The sequence below is a fragment of the Triturus cristatus genome, chromosome 4_2, assembly GCF_964204655.1.
Source record: "Triturus cristatus chromosome 4_2, aTriCri1.1, whole genome shotgun sequence".
Taxonomy (NCBI): domain Eukaryota; kingdom Metazoa; phylum Chordata; class Amphibia; order Caudata; family Salamandridae; genus Triturus; species Triturus cristatus.
This window is the reverse complement of record NC_140586.1, coordinates 299190778-299209726: the sequence shown is the minus strand read 5'-3', so window position 1 is coordinate 299209726 and position 18949 is coordinate 299190778. Positions and strand designations below refer to the sequence as shown.

Below are 18949 nucleotides of genomic sequence, written 5' to 3'. Positions count from 1 at the left end.
AGCAGGAACAGCAACTGTGCTCTTTGCTTTTTATGAAGACTATTTGTTTGACAAAAGCTACATAATAGATATATATTTATTACTGTATTTTATTGATTTTTCTCTAACAACAAACACACAGTGCGTATTGGCAAATCCGGATGAGAATCTTCAGCCAACATTAAATAAAAATGTGTGCAGTCCAAACAGATCTACAGTACATATATTGTAGGCGGGTGGGTCCACAGAATCCCCTCCTGGTTTCAACATTAAGCATACCACTCCCTCTCTCATAGCCTGAGGTAAACACCCTTTAACTTTAGCTTCCTGATAAACCTCAAGCAGTTTCTCACTGAGAGTCAGGGAATAATCCTGATAAAATTCCGCTGGGAAACCATCCAAGCCAGGGGCTTTATATTTGCATAGAGCCTTAATGGCCTCGCCCACCTCCGCCACTAAGAGGTCCTTTTCCAATTCTAACATGGCTGTCTGTCATTTGCAACTCTGGGAGCGCCGCCCGAGCCAGAAAGCCCTCCATCTTGCCCTCAACATCTAGGGGCCCTGCCTTATAGGCTAACTTGAAGTGCTGGAACAAAATATATTTCTATGTTTACATTTTTTGTTTGCATATTACCCTGTTTTACATGACCTCTTTATATCTTGAACATTATTGATGGACTGGCCCAGCCATAAAGTAAGAAAGTCCATTTTGAAGTGTTGCATTTTTTTTTTTAAAGGAGCATGAGAAGAGGTGTTGGAGTGTTGATTTCAACTTGATGGACCCCAAACTTCTGGCTTCCGGTTCCGACGATGCCAAAGGTTTGTCTGTAGTGGTTTGTGTTATTTTATGTAATAAAGAAAACCATGTTAAACTAAGGTCCGGGCTTAAACTTTGAAAATGAGCACATTCAAGAAAACAAGTTAAAACTGGAGACTTCCAGCAAGAACATCATGGCCACTTTTTCCTCAGTTGAACACTATAAAACATAGTCCCTTTTCTATGCACATTTTCAACTGGTTCCTTAGTTTTCATCAATTCACAAATGACCAGGCACGCTATTGATGCCTCACATCTAGTACTGCTGACTGTAACCCTTCCTTTTTAGGTCTCACCTCAGACATCTCATGCGTTGTCGTTGTAAGACATTTTGTTTTCACACAGTGGGCTGAGAGTCTGCCAATTGCTTAACATTTGTTGACTTTATTGTCAATCTTATTTGCTGGCTTCTGTTTGGAAGGTGCATGCTGGCTTAACTTTGTTTTCACTTTCTGCAACCATTACTTCGCAGAATTTTACAACATATATGCCTATACCACGCACAACCGTTACAATGTATTTTGTTGGAAAGGCATGAATAGTAAAGGCATATGCATTTTAAATGTAAGTATTCAGTGAGTGTGTGTGTGTGTATGTATATATATATATATGTGTGTGTGTGTGTGTGTGTGTGTGTGTGTGTGTGTATATATATATATATATATATATATATATATATATAACGTTTTTTTTTAGGGTTTTGGGTGAGTATAGGCTTGCATTTTAAATGTATATAGATATAAAGGCATGAATGGTAAAGGCATATACGTGGTAAAGGTTACGTGTGGTAATGGTACCTATGTGTTAACCGCTGGCACCTGCCACGGCCCTTCCCATGCCCCGAAACCTAAAAACGCATGAACCCTAAGACCGGTACCCACCACGGCCCCTTCCCAGCCTGCAGATCCAAAGCCTCTTCCCTAAGCCATATACACCACTCATTCCTTCTCCCCCAGCCCTGAAAACCATCCTTCTCCCGTCCTGAGCCCTAAAACCCAGCCCCCAACCCTAACAACGACCTTGTCCCCAGCCCTGAGCTGGCCTCCACAAATTTACTGCTGAACCCAATCTGGGACCTGAGCGCTAAAACGTCTATTGTGCCAACACTGTCCCCAGCTGTGACCCCTCAAATCCGGCCTCCAGCCCTGACCAGAATACTCGCACCTGCATGAGCCCTAAAACCAGCCCCCCAGCCCTGAAAACTACTCACCAAGCCACTTCCTGGTCCCTTTGCCATCCTGACGACTTACCACAAACATCCCTCACCCCTGCCCATTCGCTCCGAAGGAGTTGTGTGCCGAGCCTAGAGCACTGATTACCTTTACTATGCATATGCCTTTATCGCCATTACAAAGAAAATCGTTGTAAAAGCATATATGATAAGGCATACTTGTTGTAGAATCATGCCTGGTAAAGGTAGTCGCGTTTTAAGGTGCACGTTGTAAATGTAAAGCGTGGTAATGGCCGCATTGTAATAGCTGTTTCCCGAGCTATGACAGCTTCTGCGAAGTAAAACCAAACTTTCCGCTCCCAGCAAGTGGAAGCTGTGAATCCGCTCCCACTTGCTAGAAGTGGAGTTTTCATCTGTTTCCTTGCTCGCCCTCAAACGAGCAGGGAAACAGACAAAAGTATTGCTCTGGCAAAGCAGGGAGCTGCATGTTTTGCAGCTCCCTTCATGTAGGAGCAATTCCAAGGACCGCAGGGGCATTGCAGCTCCCCCCGCTGTCCATAACAATGCTCACTGGGGGCCCTGGGTTCGCTCAAGGGCACCCAGTGATGCAGAATGCAGGAAATAAAATAAAGGTTATAAATGAACAGAAAGAGGCAAAATATAAGGACAGAAATGAGCAGAAAAGGTCAGAAACGAAAGGAAAGAGGCAAAATAAAGGACAGAATGAGACGAAAAAGGCAAAACAAGGGTTAGAAACTAGCAGAAATAGGGAAAGTAGAGATCCAAAAGAGGCAAAATAAAAGTCAGAAACGAGCAGAAAGAGGCAAAATAAAGGACAGAAACAAGCAAAAAGAGGCAAAATGAAGGTCCGAAACAGCAGAAATAGGCGAAATAAAGCTCAGAAACTAGCAGAAAAAGGCAAAATAAAGGTCCGAAATGAGCAGAAAACGGCAAAATAAATGTAAGAAGTAAGCAAAAAAGGCAGAAAACAAGCAGAACCCATTCAGGCACTCATGCACCCACTCACAGACAAGCTCAGACACGTCCACCCATTCACAGACACATGCACCCACTTACAGAATCACTCATATTCTCTCTCATCCACTCACAGATCTACTCATACACCCACTTACAGCCCCACTCATACTCTCTCACACCCACTTACAAACCTTCTCAGACACTCATACACTCAATGAGACACTCATTCACTCACTCACTCACATACTCAGTGGCAAAGGTTAGTGGTTATAGCTAGGAAATAAAATTAAAACCTTGCAAATTAACTTAAAAAAACAAAGGTTATAGGGATGTTATAGCTAGGCTCAGATTTCACTTGTACAAAATCAGTGAAGTTCAGCAGTTATTGTTAACTGAGCTAACTATAACTTGCACCCCCACAATGCACTGCACATGACCTCATATATTACATCACTCATGACATGGCCAGTGACATCACTGATATCTCAAATGACATCATCCACAGAACCACTCCCAAACGCTCATACTGCCATACAACCTCGCATACGCCCATTCACACACCCACACGACCACTCACATACCCATTCACAGACCTATGCCAGTACTCACATACCCACTCACCTCTCCATATAGCCACTTACAAACCCACTCACTTGTACAGCCACTGACACAACCATTCACTCACCCATACAGCCACTCATACAACCAGTCACTCACCCATACCGCTAGTCGCATTACCATACACCCACTCATACAGTTACTCATACACCCACTTATTTACCTGCAAAGTCACCCACTCAGCCAATCAGCCTCACAACACAGCCACTCACTCACCCATACAAGCCCTCAAACACCCACTCAACCACTTACATACCCATTCACACATGCATACAAGCACTCACACATATCTGCTTACTCACCCATACAGCCATTCACACACACACACTCTCCAATTCAGCCACTCACACACCGACTTACTTAACCAAACACGGACTCAGCCACTCACTCACCTATACAGCCACTTTTACACCCAGTCACTCACCGATACAGTCATTCAGACACCCACTCACTCACCCATACAGTCACTACACACCCACTTACCCACCCATGGAGCCACTCACACCTCCATTCACCCACCGACACCACTTACTCACCAATACAGCCACTCACACAGCATCTCACTAACCCACACAGCTACTTACACTCCCACTTATACACACATCCAGCCACACACTCATCCATACGCACAAGGATACATAGTCAGACAGCCACTGACATAATATATATATCCGAAGTAGTATCACTCATTAGTAGTACACCTAGCACACTAGGTTAACTTTTGTAGTACCATAGTAAATATGTTTAACAATCATAAACTCTTACAAAATACTTCCACTCAGTGGTAGATCTCAATTGAGATGTCATCAAAGTCTCTGGCCATGTCATGAGTGATGTAATATGTGAGGTCATGAGCAGTACATTGCCGAGGCGTAAGTTCTAGCTAACTCAGGCAACCATAATGCTGAATTTCACTGGTTTTGTACGAGTGACATCTGAGCCTAACTATAACGTGCCGTAACCTTTGGTTTTCCAGTTTTATTTTAAAGGGTTTAGGTGGACATTTTTAGGGTTTAGCGTGGATATCGGTTCAGGGATGGCAGGGTTAATTTCAGGGTTTAAAATGGGTATGGGTTTTTGGGTGGCAAGGGTAACTTTAGAGTTTAGGCTGGGTATGGGTTTTGGGCTGGCAAGGGTAATTTTAAGGTTTAGGGTGGGCATGGGTTTGTGGGTGGCAAGGGTAATTTTAGATTGGGTATGGGTGGAGGGGTTGTCGGGTTTTAAGGAGATGTGTGTATATATATATATATATATATATATATATATACATACATACATGTGTCTTTAATATATTATCTACTGGCGGTCGGCAGTAGATAGCTATAGTTAGGACCGTGTTTCCATAGGAAATCTCAAAATTCTATTTTGAATAACTTTGGCGCCGGTTGACGAATCTTCGCAAAATTTTCAAAACTAATGGGGCGCTCCGCTCAGCTCCTACTCTGAAAGTCTCAGGGTGATTCGTCAAGCGGGGGCCGAGAAAAAAGGGGGGTCCCAAAACACGTTTTCCCCATTCATTTTTCCATAGGACCTTTAGTCGAAGGTACAGCCCGAACGGCTGAACAGAATTACTTGAAATTTGGCAGAGAGGTAGTCCTCCGGTCAGGGAAGTGCCTTTTGCAGGTCTGGTGTCAATCTGTTCAGTATTTCCTGAGAAAATAGCATTTAAAAGCATATAAATATCTATACGTGCGCACGTGCCGTACGCGAGCGAAATTCTGATTGGTTGTTAGATGTCAGTCAACATTCGAATCGGTCGAAATCAGGAAGTGTCGGCCGCCATTTTGTCTCTCGCACTGAAAAGGAAAGGGGGAAAAAAGGTGGAAAACATGAAAAGGGGGCAGGGAAGAGAGTTCCTGACCCCCTAGCCTTTGTCAGGGGGTCACAGAAGGACCCCCATGGTTGAAATAAACATTTTAATTTTTTTTATAAAAATTGCGGGGTGCGCGCACGGTGCGCGCAGTGCACCGTTCCCCCAACGCGCGCGCACGGTGCGCGCACGGTGGAAAACCTTTAAAAAATATATATATTAATAAATACATAACTTAGCATTTAAAAAACCGTACGAATTCACTTAAAAAACCATAGGTTTCACACACGTTATAGTTAGGAATTAGCATTTAAAAAACCTTGCAAATTCACTTAAAAAACCATAGGTTTCACACAGGTTATAGTTAGGTGGACATTTCACTCGTAAAAAACCAGTGAAATTCCCCCAATATAGTTAATTCAGATAACTATAACTTGCGCGACCGCCACTCTATCACAAGGATGATGTCATCAGTGATGTCATGAGTGATGCCACTGACCATGTCATGAGTGATGTAATATGTGACGTCATGAGCAGTGGATTGCGGGCGCGCGAGTTATAGTTATCTGAACTAACTATAACGGGGGAATTTCATTGGTTTTTTACGAGTGAAATGTCCACCTAACTATAACCTGTGTGAAACCTATGGTTTTTTAAGTGAATATATATATATATATATATATATATATATATATTCACTGAAAAAAACATAGGTTTCAGGGCTGTTATAGTTAGCTGGACATTTCACTCGTACAAAACCATTGAAATTCCTCCGTTATAGTTAATTCTGCTAACTATAACTCGCGCGCCCGCAATCCACTGCTGATGATGTCACATATTACATCATTCATGACATGGTCAGTGACATCACTGATGACATCTCAAATGACATCACTGATGACATCATCCAGTGAATGTGGTTTGGTTCGTTATTTACATATGTATTATATATATATAGCAATCTGCATTGAAGAATGAGTGGATATATAAATATAAATATCTGGATGGAGGATTTAGTAGCAGTGTGATTGACTGTTTACTTGACTAATTTATAGTGTCTCACTAAATATATTGGCTAGTGACTAAACTGTGTGAATATCTGTATCACTTTGTCAGTTGTTGTGTAAACTGCTGCACCAGTTGGTTACTAGCTATGTGAAAGTCTATATTAGTTATTGATTAGTTAACTGAGCATTTGTATGGGAGAGTGAATGTGTGTGTGGTTCGGTGGGGGGTGTGTGACTGCCCAAAGATGTCTGAATAGTTGATTCAGTAGGTATATGAGGTTAAGACTACATGTTATAACAGTTGTTTGGGTGAGTGACTATCTTTATGGATGTGGTGATGAGAAAATATATCTCTCAGTGGTACATGTCCAACAAACTAGAAAAATAAAAGGCAGTGTATGTGACAGTTGTATATAAATAAGTATACATAAGACTCATTGATTGTATGAGTAACTGTATGGATAACTGTATACTTGTAATAGTGATTTTATACTGCACTAAGTATGAGCTACTATCTATATGAATAAATGAAGTGGTGTTTGTATAAGTGTGTAGCTGAGTAAATGTAAGCATGATCCATTGTTTGCATAAGTGAGTAGGATGACTGCATAAGTGAATAGGATGTGTGCTGGTGTGTAATGTCGATATAGGTGTATAAGTATATTTGATAGTGTTCTATTGATCACTGACAGCATGTATGAGTGAATCTATAGGTAAGTGATTAGATGTGTGTGTAGATCTAGGAATCACTGAGTGGGTTTTTAGAAACTTTTATTGGTGTGTCAATGGATTCAAATATGGTACTCTGTATTTTACAGTGTGTGATGAAAGGTTATACTACTGTATGATGAGGTGTATCTGATAGTTAAGTGGATGAAGTCATCGGTGATGTCATCAGCGATGTCATTTGAGATGTCATCAATGATGTCACTGACATGTCATGAATGATGTAATATGTGACATCATCAGCAGTGGATTGTGGGCGCGCGAGTTATAGTTAGCAGAACTAACTATAACGGAGGCATTTCAATGGTTTTGTACGAGTGAAATGTCCAGCTAACTATAACAGCCCTGAAACGTATGGTTTTTTCAGTGAATTTCTAAGGTTTTTTAAATGCTAATTCCTAACTATAACATGTCTGAAACCTATGTTTTTTTCAGTGAATTTCAAAGGTTCTTTAAATGATAATTTTTAAATGTAATAATAGTTATATGTATTTTTTTATACTGATTTTCTACAGTTTTTTAACTGTTTATTTTTACATATTTTATTTTTTAAATTACATCATATATTTTTAATAAAAATGGAAATAAAAATGTTTTTTAAAATATTGAAACTGAAATATTGGTTTTTTTGTTGACTGTAAAAGTGCAGAACTATAAGTGTGTTGGTTAGTTAGGGGACTGCATGCATAGTGGATTGGGGTTTGAAGCAGTCCATGTGCTAAGGCCTGGCTCAGTGCATGAGTACTTGGGTACTGACTGAATGATTAGAGTACTGCAAGGAGAGTGCCTGGGTGAATTTATAAGTGGTTGGGTTTTGGCGCAGTGAATGGATTAGTACATGGTGCTGAATGGGTCGCTAGAGGAGTGCAAGGGGAGTGACGGGGTGTTTGCTGGAAGTGTATGGATACTGACTGGGGAATTGAAGGTGTAAAAGACAAGTGTGTAGGTGGTTAGAGGACTGCATGCATAGTGGATAGGCGTTTGAGGCGGTCCATGCGCTAATGCATGGCTCGCTGCATAAGTACTTGAATACTCACTGAATGATTAGAGTACTGGAAGGAGAGTGCCTGGGTGAATTTATAAGTGTTAGAATTACTTTGCAGGATCAGTACTGGGCTCAAAGATGCAGCACTGGGGTCTCTCCTAATAACAGGTGAGTAAATCGGAATTCGTAGTACGGTTGATTTTAGAGGAATATTTTAAAGTTCCAAAACTCCACACTTAGAAGAATTTTCAAGTGAAACCAGTCAATGTTAGCCTATGGAAGGAAATTCAAGTTACTGGTAAGTACGGTTAGAATTACTTTTCAGGATCAGTACTGGGCTCAAAGATGCAGCACTGAGGTCTCTCCTAATAACAGGTGAGTAAATCGGAATTCGTAGTACGGTTGATTTTAGAGGAATATTTCAAAGTTCCAAAACTCCACACTGATAACAGGTGAGTAAATCGGAATTTGTAGTTCGGCTGACTTTACTGTGGTCCAGTATATATAGAACCACTTTCCTACACCATCCCCTCCCTTCACCACTGTGTAAACGCGCCCTGTGGCCGTTTTAGTTTGGGAGATTAAGTCCCCTTGAATCCTGAGTGTCCCTTGGGTCCAACTAACAAACTAGCCCACTAGGTACCTCCAGTAAGCGCCACAGAGCTGCGTTGCAGAGAGGTGTAAAAAGGGGCACGGCCTGGACCACCTCTCTGCAACGAAGCACAATGGCACTTATTGGAAGCACCTGGTGGGCTAGTTGGTCCCCAGGGTCGCTCAGGATTGAAGGGGAATTATTTCCCCAACTTAAAACGCGCCACAGGGCGTGTTTGCATACGTCACCTCGGGCCCAGTCCCCTCCCTTCACCACTGTATAAACACGGCCTGTGGCCGTTCTAAGTTGAGAGATTAAGTCCCTTTGAATCTTAAGGGTCCCTAGGGTCAAACTAGCCCACTAGGTACCTCCAGTAAGCGCCATAGAGCTGCGTTCCAGAGAGGTGTAAAAAGGGGCATGGCCTCTGAACACCTGTCTGCAACGCAGCTCCCTGGTACATGCTGGAGATACCTGTTGGGATAGTTGGCCCTCAGGGACCCTCAGTATTGAAAGAGAGTTAATCCCCTAACTTAAAACGCGCCACGGGGCGCGTTTGCACAGTGGCCAAGTAAGGGGGCGTGGCCTGAGGTGACATGTCTGCAAACACACCCTGTGGTGCGTTTTAAGTTGGGGAATTAATTCCTCCTCAATCCTGAGGGTCTCTGGGGGCCAACTAGCTGGAGGTACCTGGTGGGCTAGTTGGCCCCCAGGAGCCCTCAGGATTGAAGAGGAATTGATTCCTGAACTTAAAACGCGCCACAGGGCGTGTTGGCACACATATCACCTCAGGACCCGCCCCCTCCCTTCACCACTGTGCAAACGCGCCCCGTGGTGTGTTTTAAGTTGGGGGATTAACTTCCCTTGAATCCTGAGGGTCCCTGGGGTGCAACTAGCCCACCAGCTACCTCCATTAAGTGCCACAGAGCTGCGTTGCAGAGAGGTGTAAAAAGGGGCGTGGCCTCAGAACACCTCTCTGCAACGCAGCCCCCTGGTGCATACTGGAGGTTCCTGGTGGGCTAGTTTGCCCCCAGGGACCCCCCGTATTCTAGAGGAATTCGTTCCCCATCTGCAAACACGCCAGGGGTCATGTTTGCAGAGTGCTGCAAGAATGGGGCGTGGTCTTTTCTTCTTTTTTTTAAGAAGGGGGGCTGTGTAGCCCCCCTTCTTTTTCTAATTTTTTGGCACTGGGGACCCCATTCCCCATGGCCTGCCCCCTTTAATGAAAATATCGGGAAGGGGGACACGTGGCCCCCTCCCGAGGCCATAATCGGCCCCGGGGACCACATCCCCCGGGGCATGGCCCTTTAAAAAAATATTTTTCATATTGGAGGGGGCTGCCTTGCCCCACTCCTTAGGCCATTTATGGCCCCGGGCACCACATCCCCCGGGGCCGGCCTTTTTTTATTTATTATTATTTTTCATTTTGGGGAGGGATGCGCGTGGCCCCCCTCCCGGGCCACTTGTAGCCCCGGGAACCCCATCCCCTGGGGCTGACCCTCTCCGTTGGGAACCGTGGGGGGGTCCCCAATCCCCCCACGGTCCCGCCGGCTCCCCGCCTCCTGCGGGAGCCGGCATTGCATTTCCACACGGGGAGCTGCTATGATGCAGCTCCCCCTGTGGAAAAGCAATTTGCTTTGTTATTTGGAAGAGAGAGCAGGTTTCCTGCTCTCTCTTCCAAATAGCAAAGCAGTTTGCTATGACAGGGCAGGAGCCGGGAGGCTCCCACTCTGCCATAGCAAACAGCAGTGTCTCGGGGGTGGGAACCCCGGGACACTGCAGGAGCCGGCCCTGGGGGGTGGCAGTCACCAGGGCCATCACAAGGCTCCAGGAGGGGGACCGCGCAGCCCCCCTCCCACCATCTACAAGGCCCTGGGGGTGGTGGTCCCCGGGGCGTGTGGGGGGGGGTGCTTGAACCTCCCCCCCAGGGTATGTCTTTTTAAAAAATAAAGCCCCGGGGGGTGGCGGTCCCCGGGGGGCAGTGTGCCCCCCCCTCAATCAAAAATTAAATCGAGCCCCGGGGGGTGGCGGTCTCCGGGGCTAGGGGGGCCTCCATCATTACATTTACAAGCCCTGGGGGGTGGCGGACCCCGGCGCTGCGGGAGGGCGCTGTGTGCCCCCCCCCGCAAATATTAATACTCTGCCCCAGGGGTGGCGGTTCCCGGGGCAGTGTGGGGTGGATTTTTTGATCATGCCCCCGCGAATTGGCCCCCGGGGGCTAATTACCAAGGAAAGGCGGGAGCCCGCGCTTCGTTTTTAGGTCTCGCCAGGCGTAGGCTGCGCTTGGGAGATTTAATGATTTGGGGTATTTTGTTTAAAGGGCATTAAGCCCCGCCCCTCTTTTCTATTGGCTGGCGTCACCATTTATGCTAAACGGTAGCCAGCCATTGGAAAAGAGTTGGTTGTGACAGTTTCGTTCGGCTTTTTCTGCTGTCCCACTTGGACCGCCACGCCTGCTTTCCTTCTGAAGTAAAAGGTTTCTTATCTTTATGGTGCCAAACACATGGCCCCATAAAGATAAGAAACCTTTTACTTCAGAAGGAAAGCAGGCGAGGCCAAGTGGGACGGGCGAAAAAGCCAAAAGTATACGTCATGGCGAGCGCTTGTATTTTTAATTTCGGCCGAAATTCGCGCTGGGTGCGCAAATCTCGCCGATTTTTGCTTTTTTTTGGCCCTGGGGGTCCTTTTGGGACCCCCCTGAGCAGGCCTAGGGGGTCAGAGTGTTTCTACCCTGCCCCCTTTTCACGTTATTTACAGTTTTTTCTTAGGTTTCTTGTGCCTCGGTTCTACCGAGGCACAATATGGCTGCCAACACTTCCTGGTTTGGAGTGTTGACAGCCAATTAGCATACAGCTCGTGATCGGGAGGGTACGTGGACCCTCCGAGGCCATAGATATGTATGTGATTTTACTTTTCATTCTCTCAGGAACTACTGAACGGATTTACACCATTTAACCAAAAGGCACGAGTGTGAACCAAGGGCTACCTCTTTGCCCAATTTGGTGTAATTCCGTTCAGCAGTTTCGGGCTGTAGCTGCAATTAAAGGTTCCTATGGAAAATTGCATGGGGAAAACACGTTTTGGGACCCCCCTTTTTTCTCGGCCCCCGCTTGACGAATCACCCCGAGACTTTCAGGATAGGAGCGGACCCGAGCGCCCCACCATTTTGAAAATTTTGCGAAGATTCGTCAACCGGCGCCAAAGTTATTCCAAATAGAATATTGCGAATTTCCTATGGCTAATAGGTCCTAACTATAACTACCTACTGGCGACCGCCAGTAGTTAAAAAATATATATACACACACACACACATTCATATGCACTTATGCGTGTGTAAGTATATATATATATATATATATTTGTCTTTCGCTGACGTACTCTGAGTTACCCATTCTTAATACGTTTTTCTGCAGCTTCCAAAATCTATTTAACCTCGTTTTTCCTCCTGAGTATATAGATTATCATGACAGCTTTATCCATCCAGCTGTTATGTATTTCACAAATTTGTTGTTAATTTGTTGTTGTTTTTCTTTCTTATGTCCCCTCCTCTATATTAATCAGCACTTTCACAAGGAATAACTTTGTATATATGTATTTTTTAGATTGATCAGACCATCACTTTGCGCATTCTCTTTTATGCATGGGTTTTCAAAATTGTTGTTCTTATGTCTTGATTGATTTGAGGCAAGATTATGATTGAGTTTAACCGGATTGATCCAGTTATTATTAGCTTTGGCTTTTTCTGTGTAGGCATTGGTTACCAGGGAGTTCTCTGGTGCAACCGATATAAGCTACAAATTTCAGATCGATTTATCAGATCGAATTGAGCTGCACAGAATGTCTCATCAGTCTTGAAATTTTAAATTTCTTTGGCCAGCACACATGTGTTTTGAAAGCATTTGGCTTTTATTTGTGGCTTCAGAATTTATTGTAATCACACGATGAATTAATGCATTTAACTGTTTGCGCATTTGCACAAATGTATTATATATAGTATGTTTTCTATATCTATTGTGATGATGTCATGATTAACCTTTGCACTTGCACTTTAAAAACTCTGGCTTCACGAGACAGCGTCATGTGATCAAGGCCTCTGGAAGGCCGAAACGCGTCATGGCAGCTACTGGGTTTTTGATTCAATAAAAAACCACTAAGCACTTACTCTGGGTCCGTGTTCGTCTTTCGCGCTGGAATGCTGTGCGGTTGGTGAGGCGATTCCTTGTGACATATATATATATATATATATATATATATATATACATATATTTAAAAATACATGTATTTAAAAATGCGTATACAAAACAAGATATATATATAGAATTGATACATTTGTATTTAAACATGTTTTTTTGCCCTTCCACATCATAAATATCCACAACAATTACATATCACACATGTAACAAATACATATGAAATAGGTTTCTTTTGTTCAGAGATTCTTTATTCATTTTCTTCTATAAAAAATCATCACGCCAACAGACAGTAGCCATAGCCAACGCGTTTCGTCGTACAAGGATTTCTTCTCTGATTTTTTTGTGAACAACGTACGTAGGTCCTTCGTAGTATTATTATGAACAAATGCTCAGGGATTTTGACATCCAGTAAAAGTATCCAAATTGGAGTGCATGTGCTCCTCCACAAAAAATGTGCATGCCATCTATTTCGGTGGAAATGCCAAAAAATGTGCATGGCGTCTATTTCGGTGGAAATGCCGAAATAGACGCCATGCACATTTTTGGTTGAGGAGCACATGCACTCCAATTTGGATATTTTAACTGGATGTCAAAATCCATGAGCATTTGTACATAGTAATACTACGAAGGACCTACTTTGTTCACAAACAAATCAGATCCCTGAATAAGTCCTTGTAGGACAAAACGCGTTGGCTATGGATACTGTGCCTTACCGTACTATACAGTGGCACGCCATATCATTCTTTACAATACTATATAAGTCAATGAAAGGTCAACAATACAATAGTATACAATGACAAGACTATAACATAAACTGACAGACAAATACCATACAATGACGAGCCATACCATAACATACTATACAGTGGCAGATCATATCATGCAATGACAGGTCATACTATAGTGTATAATAGGAGGCCATACTATTCTATAAAATGACCAGCCATATCGTTCAATACCATTCCATATAATGACAGGCCATACCATATAATGAGAGGTCTTACCAAACCATACTATACAATGACCGGTCATACCAAACCATACTATACGATGACGGGCCATACCATAATATTCAATGACAGGCCACACCATACTATAAAATAACAGGCCATACCATGCCACACTATATGATACGATACCATACAATTTTAGTAAATGGCAGGCCATTTTATGACATGTAATACTATAAAATGTCAGAACATATCATATTATTCAATGACGGGCCATACCATAACAATGGCAGGCCATACCATTACATGCCATATTATTCAAATACAGGCCATAAAGTGCAATACAATAACAGACCACACCATACCACGACGCCATACAACACAATACTATATAAGGACAGACCATACCATATTATAAAATGACAGATCATACCATACTATACAATGACCGGTCATACCACACCAATGCATACCATGCTATACAATGATAGTGCCAATACAATACCATAACTTACAATGACCAGCCATACCATTTCATATTCTACCATGCTATACAATGATTGGCCATACCTTACCATAATGTATGATAACAGGGCATACCATACTATACAATGACACGCTATACCATACTATAAAATTACATACCATACAATAGCAAGCCACCCCATAGTATAATGAGAGGCCATACCATACTAGTCTATAAAATGACCGGCCATACCATTTGATACCTTTTCATACTATACAATAACAGGCCATCCCAAATCATACTATACAATGACAGGCCATACTATACAATGACAAGTCACATCATACCAAACTATAGGACAGGACTTACCAGACCATACTATACAATAACAGACCAGATAATATCATACCATGATAGCCCATACCATCCCAAACTATACAATGAGAGACCATACCATACTATAGAATCACCGGTTTTACTCTACCATGCTATGTAATGACATACCATACCATACTGTACAGTGACAGGCCATACCGTACAATATTATACTATAGTGAACCATGTCAGGCCATATCAAACCATACTATACAATGATTGGCTGCACAATACTATACAATGACCGTTCATACCGTACTATATAGTTAAGGTTCATACCGTACTATACAACTTGCCATACCTTACTACACAATGACCGTCCCTACCATACTAGACAATTGCAAGCTATACAATAACATACAGTGGTTAGGCTATACCATACTAGAAAACAGGCCATACCATCATGTACAGTGACATACCATACCATACATTGACATTCCATTCCATACTAACAATGACAGGAAATACCATATCATAGCATACATTTCTGATGGATACTTATACCTGCAGATTCCTCACCTGTATAACATATGCCAGTGGCAAACTGGATCCAGAAACTTTAAAGCTTGGAAGTCTCCAGTAAAGGGCGCTGGATTCAGTCGGTGCCAGAATTGACGTCAGATGAGGCCACAGAGCCCATATAGCACCCGCCCTGACGTACCGTAGTCAATTCTCTTTTTCTGCATTTTGACGCGAATGTGGAGCTTCTTTAATGAGGAAAATCTTTCCTGATTACAGTCTGTCAAAAATAACGCAGTACCTCTTCAGAATGTCTCTGAACGAAAAAATCAAGGTTTAAACCTTGCAAGAACTGTAAAGGGCAGCTGTCCATCATAGATCCCCCATCCCATTTGTTTATGTGGTCTCAGGTCTGATCATGGTAGCAAGTAGTGTTCTTCTTGAATTAGCTTGAATTCAAAGAAAGTTAAAAAATGCAAAGCCAAACTCTATGGCTCGAGCCAGGGACGATTGCCGCCAAAGAAAATGTTCTGACCATTCCTAGTCTCCATTGACGTTGACCAGGAAAAGGCGGCGCAAACATAAGATCAAGAAACAGCCGAGAGGGAGGTCTCCTCGATGTTTGCCCTCTCTGACATGACCTTTGTCCTCTGAACCAGAGCTTATTTGTCATTCCTTCAGAGGATCTGCGTGCAGCCCTGCTTTTCCTGCGGAACCGGCTCCGGACCGACCTCCAGTCCCGATCCCGGCACCGGAAGCCGACACGCGTCTTTTCTTAATTTGATGTATGCCATCTTTGTGAAGACATCGATGCCTCTTTGGGACCAACAACACTTTCCACTCGTCATGCCTTCGGAGCTAGCGTCAGCACCATACTGCTTTGACCCGGCACTCTAATGAAGCTGCCACCACCGCTGCCGACTCCACCGCCCCCAACCCCACCTCCGCCTACTTCACCTCCACCACCTTCTTCAGCCCAGACTATGGTTCCACCGATTCCGCAGCCCAATGTCGAACCACGACTCTGCTCATGTCAGTAGGACCACAGGGTTCTGGAGGGAAGACATATAGGACCTGCCTCCATTAACTATTTGGCGCAGATTCAGATCCATTGGAGCAGTATCCTGAGGATTCTACTTTACAGGAACCCCTGGAAATTGAAAGAATGTTCTCTGCCAGCGGGCAGGACACCTCCCCTGAACTTGCTATGGAGTACCCATTAGGATTCCCTATGACAGAAGTGGTATTACTCCACAAAGTAATGTTGAAGGCTGCCACAGAGCTGGACCTGAAACTACCTACCACAGAGGCGAAATCTAATATCCTCTTAAAGGTTCTACTTCCTTCAGTGAATCCAGCTGAACCACTACTCCCTTTCAATGAGTCTCTTGTAGACACTGTGTTGTCTATCTAGGGGAAATCCTCCTTTTCACTAGCATTGAATCACCTGGTGGCTCACAGATTTCGCTCTATTCCTGGTTCCCACCCTTTTTGACGTCTCATAATTCCCTGGAAAGTTTAGTTATTCAAGCTTCTTGTTCAGGGATGCAATCTAGAAACAACTTTTCTACGCTCCCCTCTGACAGGGAATGGAAAATAATGGTTTAGGGGAAGAAAATCTCAGCAGGAGGCATCCCACTCAAGTCCCTTAATGCCAATTGCCTGCTCGCATGATATACTCATGCTTTATGGGACATGGCTCAAATACTCTTTCCTCCTGTTCTCCCTGACATGAAGGAACACCTTCAAAAGGTCTTGGCAGATGGACAGAATGCTTCGACGCATAATCAAATCTGGCTTGGACACTGCACATTTGGGCACCAGGGCAAAGGACAGCTCCATCTCAGTCAGACAGCATGCTTGGCTTCATACTTCCAATTTTCCATCTGCTGTCCAAGCCAATCTCATGGAACTCCCTTTCAACAATCCAGTAAGACCTCTAGGGTTGTTCTATAGGTGAGGAATTGGCAGGTAGATTGAGTATCTATCAAAAAGATAGTTACTGCAGGTAGGTAATGTAGGAAAGTAGTATCTTTCTGGCATAGATACTCCCCACTTTTTGCTTTGTGTCAGTGTGTTTTGACTGTAGTTCACAGGGATCCTGCTAACCACGAACCCAGTAGAAGTTCTCCTCTATATTCTAGGGTGAGTACTCTGTACACCCCACAATTGGCATACTGGGGCACCATTATAAGTCCCTATTATATGGTACTGAGGTACTCAGGGCATTGGTACACCATGCGTCTTCGGTGGGCTGCATCATGTATTATGCCATCCATGGGAGCCCATGTAAACTGTGTCTGCAGAGCTGCCATTGCAGCATGTGTGAAATGGTGCTTGCACCTTTCACTTTAGATAGAAGGTTTCCTTTATATCCTGGTCACTGCCCTTTTAACCTATAAGCCACCCATAAGGTAGGCCCTTCAGTCCAAGGGCAGGGTGCATGGTTCTAAGTGTGTGGGTACCCCTACAAACCCCGGACTCCATTTTCTGGGCTTTGCAAGTGGACAGCCATTATAAGGTATGTAGTGGACACTGGCAAGTTGAGATGTCCTACTGCAAGTTGGTAGTAAACATTTTGGAATCATGCAACTACACCGATTCCAGTGTTAGTTGAAAGATGCCATGTACTGGGGGCTCCTTAGAGGACCCCTCAGTACCTACCTCTGCAGCCTTACAGGGCCTGTTTGCCAGCGTGTGCTGTTACCGACCCTAGACAGTGTTCTGCCCTCCTCCTGATGAGCTTAACTCCGACAGGGGAAGCTAAACTAAGGATTTCCTGCGAAGGAGAGGTCTGACCTCCTCTCATTTAGAATTATATAGGGGGTTGCTTCCGAGCGCCACCAGACTGCATTGAAGGACACATTTGGTGCCCTCCTTGCCCAAACCAGTTTTGCCCAGTCAGTAGCCCTTGGATACAGCTCTGGCGCAAAACCACACAATGGATAGGGGAGTGTCCATCCTGCCCAGCTCCTCCCTAGGGAGGTGCCTAGAGCTCCTCCTTAGGGAGGTGCCTACAGCTCCTCCAGATGGCCACTTGATTCTGCCATGTTGAATCTTGGCCCCTAGGAGCATCTGACTAGCTAGGACAGCTAAATACCGTCCCTGACCCCCTCTAATAGGCGAGTCACCACAGAAGGGGTCCTTCCCTTTTTTAGAGTTACTTAAGGGCTCCCCTTAGGGTGGGTCCTTAGATTTGTCCAAACTACGACTTCAAGATCCGACTGCCTGTCGTCGTGAGGACTGTCCAAAGACTCTTCTGCTGATGGACACTGGAACTCTGCTGTACTTTGAGCCAGGACCAAAGACAGGACTGCTTTGGTGGGAAGATTCCTGCTGCATCTTCGTCCCTGTGCTTTTTCGAGTTCTGTAACTCCGAGGCCCTTCATCCTATGGGTCACCAAGCACTGAGCCTGCATCCAAGCTAGAAGGAGTCACCTCCCTGCATCCGTAGGCGCCTCTACGACGGCAACTGGTTTGCTGATCCTGTTGTCCCACGGACATCGCCTGGCTTTGCAACACAGGTGGTGGTTTGTTGGTTCTCTTGAGGCCTAACCAGTCTTCCCTACAACTGGGGTGACTGTAATCCCTCTCTAACCGACGTGAACCACCTCCCTGCGCACTGCGTCTGTTTGCCAAGGCTTGTTGGCTTTCTTCATGAAAGATCCTCGAGCTCCAAGAAGCCCCAGCCTCCAGCAGTGCACAGCCTCAAGAAAGATGCCCTGCCTGCATCCTCTGCTTCGTGGGCCTTCATCTCCTGCTATTGAGGCTTCCTTGTGACTCCCTGTGCCTGCTGCAAAATAGTCCTCAAGGGGTTCCATCAATT

The 18949-nt window shown here is 44.3% G+C and overlaps 1 protein-coding gene across 2 annotated transcripts in view; it reads left to right on the top strand.

Annotated features, from left to right (window-relative positions):
• Nucleotides 1-18949, top strand: part of COP1 (COP1 E3 ubiquitin ligase) — a 689508-nt gene that overhangs the window by 368172 nt on the left and 302387 nt on the right. For both annotated transcript variants that reach the window (XM_085601600.1, XM_085601601.1), the window contains exon 14: nt 717-798. In XM_085601600.1, coding sequence (XP_085457726.1) covers nt 717-798 — 82 coding nt within the window. The remainder of the gene's footprint in view (nt 1-716; nt 799-18949) is intronic.